Genomic DNA, 9387 nt, shown 5'->3' on the forward strand with positions numbered 1-9387 from the left:
AAAAAAAAAAAAAAAAGAATTTAAAATTTAGTTGGTTCTTCTATTTCCTTTAAAGTGACAAATCATTGTTGAAATGTGTATGAATATATGTTACATTCAAACTTAAAAGCTAACAAAGCTAAAAATTTAAACACATGACTTCCCACATAAATAAACTCTATACAGAGACCACTATAACAGCTTATAAAAGACTAAATATGCTTTTATTCCTAAGGTCAGGAACAAGGCAAGAATATACACACTCAACACTCCAAATAAACACTGTTCTAAAAGTTCTAGCCAGTGCAATCAAGTAAGAAAAGGAAAAAAAAAAAAAAGACAGATTGGAAGGAAGAAATAAAACTATGCTACAGAAAACCCTAGGATTAATAAGGCAGTTTGAAACTTTTAAGGATATACAGTCAAAATGTAATCCCAGCATTCAGGAGGCTGAGACAGGAGGATTGCTGTGAATGTGAGGCCAGCCTGACTACATAACGAGTCCAAGGCCAGCCTGAACTACATAGTGGCATCCTGTCTCAAAAACAAAAAAAAAAAAAAGCTAAATATCTACACGCTAGCAATAAGAAAAGAGCAAATACTACCTATAATAATTACAAAAAGATGAAACATTAAGAATAAATTTAATAAAACATGTATAGAATTTGTATGCTGAAAATTATAAAGTCCTGATAGAAGAAAATCAAAGAACATAATAAATATCAATAAACACTACATTCATCAATTTGAAGAGTCAACACAGTGAAAATGTCACTTTTCCCTCAATTTAGTCTATAAACTTAACACACTCCTAAACAAAATCCTACCAGAATTTGTTTTAAACATTGGCAAACTGATTCTAAAATTTGTGTGGAAAAATAACTAGAATAATCCAGCCAACTCTGAAAAAAAATAAAACCTGGGTAATCGTTTCTTGGTCTTTTGGCTAAGACCAAGAATAAACTTGGATATATCAAACTTCCTAATTTTAACACCTAATATAAAACTATTCATCAAGACAGTGTTGTTTGGAACAAAATAGAGAATCCAGAAACAGAACCACATATATGTGGACAACTGATTTTTGTTTTTTGTTTTTTTGTACTAGGAACCAAACCCAGGGCCTTGCACTTGCCAGGCAGGTGTGGTGCCACTGAGCTAAATCCCCGGCCCGCCAACTGATTTCTTTTTTTTTTTTTTTTTTTTTTTTTTTTTTTTTAACTCACTATGTAGTTGAGACTGACCTGGAACTCACTATGGAGTCCAGGTTGGTCTCAAACTCACAGTGATTCTCCTGCCTCAGCCTCCCAAGTACTGAGATTACAGGCGTGTGCCACCACACCTGGCCCGTCAACTGATTTTTAACTAAGGTACAAAACCATTTTGATGAGGAAAGGCTAGGCTCTTTAACAAATGGTGTTTTGTTAACACTGAATATCCATATGCAAAAATGAAACATAAACTTCACTCCTTACACAAAAGTAAATTCACAAGAGATTGTAGAGCTAAATGTAAAATACAAAACAGTAAGACTACTAGAAAAAAAAAAACTAGAGGAAATATTTGCAACTGAGGGCTAAGCAAAGAATTTTTAGGCATGATCCTAAAAGTATGCTCCATAAAAGAAAAAATTCATTAACTGGTCTCTGTCAAAATCACAGTTTTCGCTTTGCAAAAGACAGTTATAGGAATGAAGAGGTATGTTACATTCTAGGAAAAAATATTTGTAAAGGAGAGATCAAGTAAAAAATTATATCCAGAACATGAAGAACTCCCAAAACTCAAGAGTAATAAAACAACCCAAACAAAAAAAAAATTAAAAAGATAGAAAGAAAGGAAGAAAGGGCAAAAGACAGTCTCCAAGGTTAAATACTATAGTGATGAAGAGTTTCATCAGTGGTTGCCAGGAATTTAAGAGGTTGGGGAAAAAGTGTGGAAAATGGGATAGCATAGGGAAGATATTTAGGACATTACTGTGATGGAGACTATCTATACATGTGTTAAGATTCACAGAATTACACAACAAAAATTCAAATTTACTGTATGCTAATTTTTGCAGTGCTAGGAATTACTGTATATTAATTTTTTAAATAATACTCAAAAGTAAAAGTGCTGCCGCTTTTCAGCCTTCTCTCAAATCTCTAGCATATCCAGGATCCATGCTAGGTACCAAGAATATACAGTTAAAAAGACAGCATCTCCCAACAGCAAAGGAGTCAGTCAAGCACAGTATGATAAAGGCTTTGATGGAGGAGCAGGTAAGACACACAGAGAGCTATGCTTCAGAAGATTTCCTAGTGAACACAGGGCACAGATGACACTTGAAATAAGCAAGGATTTGCAACTTGAAACTGCATCAAGCAGGCTTTAGATATTATTGGCTTATAATTCAGATATTGACTAAAACTATGAGTCACAACAAGGCCTAGGTGTGAAATGCTAGTTGACCTTTCGGCTGATGTACAAAGACTTCCCTGTACCAATAGTCACAACTGAGGTCTCAATGATCGATGAGATTGTGATATCTCTGTAGCAAGGAAACACGGAGGCTGAGGAATATTGACTGTGCAACTATTCTCCAAGATCAAAGGCTAGCTAGATAATGCAGGTGGCTCGATGGCTATGACCTGCAAGATAGTACAGGTGCCTTGTTAACTGTGACCCGTCCTTCACAAGTATTCATAGTTACTCGCCTTTTACAGCCTGGCTCATTGTGCATTAGTTCTGCTACTGCTTACATCTGCCTTCATGTCCCCCTTTCTAAGCTGTGTAATCATAACTACTGACTGATCCAGTGCTCACTGTCTTAGCCAGGACAGAGCTAAGATCAGCTGGTCTTTTAGCCAGGAAAGAGTTAAAGATCAATTCCCAGAAGTAGTAAACTACTGTTCATTCCTTAGTCTTTTTTCTTTTTTCCTTTTTGGTACCGGGTCAAATTCAGGACCTTGCGCTTGTGAGGCAAGCAGTGGAAACACTGAGCTAAACCCCCAGTCCTCCTTTTTTATTCTTTATGTCTTGTTTTTTATATATTATTCTTTCATCCCCTGCTGTCCTTAGCCTGAGCAGTCACTAAATACTATAGTGATGGAGAGTTTTATCAGTGGTTGCCAGGAAGTTAAGAGGTCAGGGATGCCAGGCAAGGCCCTGACAAGGATTACCATGACAAATGGGGAAAGCACATTTCTACAAATAATTCTTTCTCAAGCACAAGCAGACCACTCAAGAATATGGTTAAACCAGGCATGGTGGTGCAGGCCTGTAATCCCAGCACTGGGAGTCTGAGGCAGGAGGATCACAGTAAATTCAAAGCCACCCTGGGCTACATAGTGAGTTCAAGGCCAGCCTAAACTACATAGGGAGGCCTTGAGTCAAAAAAAAAAAATATGGTCAAGAATTAAAAGTAGGTACCATCTACACACACAACACACTGTTCCAATGTCAAGTTTTGGTAATGGCAGTTTTCAAGGATTTTCAAGTCAAGCTCAGTATACTTGTACCATGCATTACCTTGCTCCCTGTAATGGTGGTCATAGGCTTCATCTCAAGTGTGTGAAGCTGAAATTGATTCATGCTGCAATGCTAGGCTCAAGCGCAATAGGATTAAGGGTGTGAGTGCTGCCAGCCCTAAGCAGACAGAATAAGATAAAAGGGCAAGGGAGGTGCTGTTAAGCTTTCCTGTTGTCTTTGCTACCTGTGCAGGACACACAACCTCCAAGACAGCTGATTATAGACTGAAACCTCTATGAACTGTAAACCAAATAAACCCCTTCCCCTCTAACTTTGGATATCGGGTATCTTGTCTCAGCAATGTGAGAAAAGTAACAAACACACTCCTCTTTGTGCAAAATCATCAGTCACTACATACATAGTCATTATTACATAGTCACACAGCCACCACTTGTGACAAAACACAGGAAGGCACTTACGGAAACACAAAGCTATTCTCATGTACACTCAAAGAACCTAACTGAATGTGTTTTATGATATAAATATACAGCAGTACAGCACTAGGATTAAAGCTCTGTGACTGGGGCCTGTCAATATGGGTTCAAATGTAGAGGACACCACTTGCTTGCTATGTACCTTAAGCAAGGCGTTACCTCCTCCATGCCTCAATTTCCACATCAATGATGTGACAACAAGAATGGCCACTTGCTGGGCTACTATGACAAATGTGTTAATTTATCTGACTCCCAGTAAGAATTTGCTATTAATAAATGTTAGCTATGTAAAACAAGGACATATATATTCTCAGTTTAAAAATAAATCCAAATTCCTTTAAATATATGCAAGATTTTACACTAAAATTCTCAAAGCACTGCTGAGACTGAAGATGAGCTAAACAAATAGGGAGATTTATGTGTTTACAAACCAAAAGACTTAATACTGTTAAGACATCAATTCTTCTGTAATTAATCTACATTTATTATGTAATCCCAATCAAAATCAGGGCAGAATTTTTTTTTTAGAACTTGACAAGCTGATTCTCAATTTCCTTTAAAAAGATGAGCCAAAATACCAATTTTGAAAAGGAAGAGTACTTAGACTACCTGATTTCAAGTTTTAGTACTTAGCTGCAGTAAATAAGGCTGTGCAATACCAAGAAAAATTAAACTAAATGTCCATATGAAGATGTGAATATGAATTTTCATAACAACTGTGTTCATAATAGCCAAAAAGTAGAAACAACCCAAGTGTCCATCAATGAGTAAATGGATAACATACAGGATAAATTTACCATGCAATACTTGTCAGCAATAGAAAGAAAACACATACCATGGATTCAAACTCTCAAATGATTCTGCTAAATGGAAGAAGCCAGACCAAAAAAGAAGACTACATACTGTACAATTCCTTTCCTACAAAATTTTAGAAAATGCAATCTACTCTACAATGACAGAGAGCAAACCAGTGGTTGCCTAGAAACAGGGTGGGGAGAGACTGGCTACAAAGAAGCATGAGGAAACTTGGGCAGTGATGACTATGGCAGTGGTTATACAACTATACATACAAAACTCACAAAACTGTACACTTAACATTGGTGAATTTCAATGTATAAATTATTCCCCAATATAAATAAGTCATAAGGCAGTAAGCATTGTTTTTTAAGAATAAAAGCATACCTTTTGCTTTCCATACTCATGAAAAAAATACAGGCAAGAATTAACCATTCACTTAGCATTCTTGAGAAAGGTATTTTACAGTCTGTGAATTCTGCAAATTTAGCATGATGAAACAACCAAAGCATGGTTCTTTTATATCCGTGTCTCCTTCAACTAAAATATTAAGAAACTTTACATAAGAATTTTCCAATTCTGAGTAAGACTACTAATTCTAGATAAAAATTAAGAAGCAACAGAGAACCTATTAGTATGGTGATAACTAACCTCAAAGTTATCTAGGCCTGCTAGGTTCTAGAAAATTATATTTTTAAAAGTACAAAGACAAGAAAATGAAAGAGCATTTATGCTATCTAAAATTTCACATTGGTACTTCCAATTATTCTAATTCTACTCCTATATTAACCCTGCAATTGTCAAGAGCATAGCTCTTGTTCCTCAAAGCTAGAATTAAATCGGTGGTAGGAAACATACAGAAAACACTCCTAATTTTTATCTCAGGAAGTTCTCAGGGGAGCACTACTCACCTGATTAATTCTCCTGAGCAAAGATGTTTTTCTCTTTAAGTCTCAAAAAGTAATAAATATTTGACTTGTTTTATAATAATAAGCACAGTTATTTTTGAAGTTTATCGCCATGTTGACCCTCAAGCTTTAAATTTAAAAAAAAAAAAAATATGCAACATTGCAATAAATGTGAACAGAAACATTTTTAGGGAGGAAAAAAAGTCAGTGTAAGCAATTTTCAAGTTCATACAACCACAAAATATATAGCATCCACATTATATGCATTTGGTTATTTCTAAAGCAATGTGCTACTTCATCTTCTCATTTAAATTGTCATAAAAATTAGTTCAATAGGGCCAGGGATTTAGCTCAGTGGTTCCACTGCCTGCCTCGCAAGCACAAGGACCCAAGTTCAATCCCTGGTACCAAAAAACAAACAAACAAACAAAAAAATTAGTTCAACAGATACAGCTTATGATATTTAAGATGTGAATTTGGTTAGCCTTTCCTTTGGTAAAGAATACAAATAATTATCATACTCAGTGCTCCAGACACACTGAGTATGACACCTTCTAACGTCAATGCTTCTACCTTCAATGCTGCACTCCTTTTCTGGATTCTTCTCATCTTTCACCACCTATCTTAACTGGTACATATTCCCTGACCCCTTGAGCCATCTGTCTTCTGAATTCCCACAGCTCTCTTCTGCAGTGTCTCATGACACTTAACACTTTCCTGTACTATTATACTTCTTTAAGTACAGGAGATTCTATTTTGCCCTAAGTATCCTTAAAGGAAGTTCCATGCTCTTCTCCGCCTTGCACCCTTCATAGTGCTTAGTGCCCTGAATTAAGCACTTACTGGGTACCCCGTCTAGAATGGAGAGGCTAACATTCAGCAATGTTCTTAGGCACCGTGCACCATGCACTCACCTCAATGAATATAAGAAAACTACTATCAATGATAGAGATTTACTCTAAATCTAGGACCTGAGTTTGATCACCAGTGGGGGGGGCAGGAACACTCACTCTAAATCTACTGAGAAAACAACATGTAAGCAGACTAATATGCTTTTGCTAAGTGTTACAATAAGGAATAAACAGGGTGATGGTAAGAGGAACATCCTGTCTGTTGAACCTTCTTCTTCTGATCCCATTAACTACATGCTACGACACTGAGGTCGGGATCTACGAAGGTCTCACTGACCAAAAAGATTTCAAGAGGGTATAATAAGGATCCTGTAATATCATAAAATTTCATACACAAGTTGAAACTCACACTCCACCTATATGATCACCTTACTTGCAAACAGGGAGCAGCAAATTTCTCTCTATAATCAGTGAAGCAATCTGCAATAACCAGACCTGCTCTTCTTGTTATCTTTAAGCAAACGTGCTCATTGCATCATGTTATCTGTCTGTGCGCCATTTCCATATAGCAGGCACCACTCGCAGGGCCCAAACTTTTGTTACCCAAATCCGCTTAACCTTTAAGGTTCTTCTCAAGCCCTATTTCCTGAATTCTCTGTTAGAGTACACAAGAATAGCTACATTCTCCAAAGGTATACTGTTCTGTTACTATTTAATCTGTGCCTCTCTTCTCTAAAAATGAATACTGACGGGCCAGGGATTTAGCTCAGTGGTTCCACTGCCTACCTCACAAGCGCAAGGTCCCAAGTTCAATCTTCAGCACAAAAAATAAAATAAAAATTAATAATGATAAAATTAATTAGTACCATATTATGCATCTTGGAGTAATGCAGAGCTGGTCCGAAACCCCACACCCACTATTGCTGTGCAATGCAAAGTTAAGGAAATTACTAAATTTCCTTGAAACTCAATTTCCTCATCATTAAAATGAGAATTGAGTTGGGTGATGTATACAAATGTTCAGCATTATTCATTACATAAGTAAAGCTTTATTAGATGCTATTATTTTTACTTTTCTAGAAGGGAGATGCAGACTCTAAAACTCAAGATGAGCAAGGATAAAGCAGAAAGTACACTAAAATTTGGACCAGTTAATGTAAAGCAGCCTCACAACTTTTAAATGTACCCTCGCATAATGTACCCACGGTACATTTTCTAATCAGTCTCCTACTGAAACCCAGGCAAAGCTCTACGCAAAGACACACAGCCCAGACATACAGGTCCAAGGCTGCGGGCCTGACAGTGACCTCTTTCCCAATGTATTAGCCTCATAGCTGAATGAAAGGTGAAGAGAAGAAATGCCTTGTATTTCATAAGCCAGACAACACATAAGTTAATTTGTTTAAGTGTGCATTATTCCTCCAGTGCAAGCAAAACCACTTCTGCAAACTTCATTGTAAGAGAAAGTCCAAATGGAACAGAGGCTGCGTCATTAACCGAAAGCCATCAATCACGTCTCTGTCCCAGAATGAGGATGCACCGTCCTACTCGGCGGAGCCCGGCAGCCCCAAACATAGCCCGTGCCGCGCCTTCCCCGTCCCCCACGCGTGTCCTGCCCCAGCCCCACTCTGGCTCTCAGTCTGGCACCTCAGCCCTGCCCCTGGGTCCCCAGCCCGACGCCACCACTCACCCGGGCGGTGACCTTATACACAGTGTAGCCCCTTGGGTGTCGCTGGGGCTCGGTGACAGTGTAGAAACGAGCCAGGTCGGCACTGCGCTCCCGGGGAGCTGTCATCCTCCCTCCGCCTCTGCCGCCGCCACCCCCGGCCCGAAATCATCGGAACGACCCAGAGCCGCCGCGCTCGGAGTCCCCGAGAAGCAGCCCAGGGACGAGGGAGTGGCGGCTCCAAGACGGCGCCTCAGCCGCGCCGCTCTACTTCCGGGTCGGGAGAAGAGGTTCCGGGTCACGCTGCGTCCCCCGACCCGGGAAAGGCGTCGCCGCGCCCGCTTCCGGTCGGGCCCGGGCCTGGGGCTTCGGAGAGGCCAAGATGAAAGAGTCGCTCTCCAGTTTCATCCCCGCGGAGACCTGAGGCTCCCCACGACGTCGCCTTGTGCGCTTGCTCCATCACGTCGGTGTCCTCAGCGCTGTTACGGTCGTGCCACACCCGTGAGAGTTGTGGTCCTCCGCGGGGCCTGCCCTGCACTTTACAAGACGATGGAATCGAAGGGACTGAGGGGTACCCGACCTAGCATCTTCTTTCCTTCCCTACCCAGGATCTGTCATTTCCACTAGCCAGAGCAGCGTCTCGACGTGGTGGACATGTCCCTTCCTTCGTAAGACGAATCCCCGTCATTTACATCTGTCTTTCCATAGGTCAGCACAGCGTCTCCAGCCCTAAATCAGTTTTTTAAAAATCCCCTCAGAGTCTAAAATCCGGAACCTACATCTGTGGGCAGAGTTGGGAGGAAGGTTTGCACTACAAATCCACAACAAAGTCAGTTTCCAGTTTCAGCTGGGTGCTATCCACTGCTTGACAATTACTTTATCCCAGAAGTATTCGTTCCAAATCTGTCATTCTGCTCAATCCTCTGTTTCTGCCTCCCTGCCTCCTGCCCTCCACCCCTTTCGGATGAGTCCGTAGTACTCAGAATTGAACCCAGGGCCTCAGGAATGCTAAGAAAAGCACTCTACCACTGAGCTGCATCCCAGCCCATTTCTTTCTCTCTCTCTCTCTCTCTCTCTCTTTTTCCCCCCTCTCCCTACTCCTCTTGATTCCTTTTCCGTATGCTAAAGATATATCTCACTATCCTATTATCTGTCTCTTATTTTGAATTTAATTTATATGGTGGGTTTCCCATACATGGGAAACCATGAATATATACAGATGGCTCCCCATATATGATGGTTTGACC

General features: G+C 39.9%; 1 protein-coding gene across 5 annotated transcripts in view; it reads right to left on the bottom strand.

The window, feature by feature from the left end:
• Positions 1 to 8521, bottom strand: part of Rps6kc1 (ribosomal protein S6 kinase C1) — a 160071-nt gene extending 151550 nt beyond the window's left edge. For 3 of the 5 annotated variants that reach the window (XM_033762046.1, XM_010642537.3, XM_010642538.3), the window contains exon 1: positions 8165 to 8444. In XM_033762046.1, coding sequence (XP_033617937.1) covers positions 8165 to 8269 — 105 coding nt within the window. In that variant the 5' untranslated portion in view covers positions 8270 to 8444. Of the gene's footprint in view, positions 1 to 8164 lie in introns of all 5 variants that reach the window. The other 2 variants (XM_010642536.3, XM_033762045.1) reach the window with 2 other exon arrangements.
• Positions 8522 to 9387: the final 866 nt, after the last annotated feature.

The sequence above is a fragment of the Fukomys damarensis genome, unplaced genomic scaffold (assembly GCF_012274545.1).
Source record: "Fukomys damarensis isolate Sample0158 unplaced genomic scaffold, DMR_v1.0_HiC HiC_scaffold_11, whole genome shotgun sequence".
Classification (NCBI taxonomy): domain Eukaryota; kingdom Metazoa; phylum Chordata; class Mammalia; order Rodentia; family Bathyergidae; genus Fukomys; species Fukomys damarensis.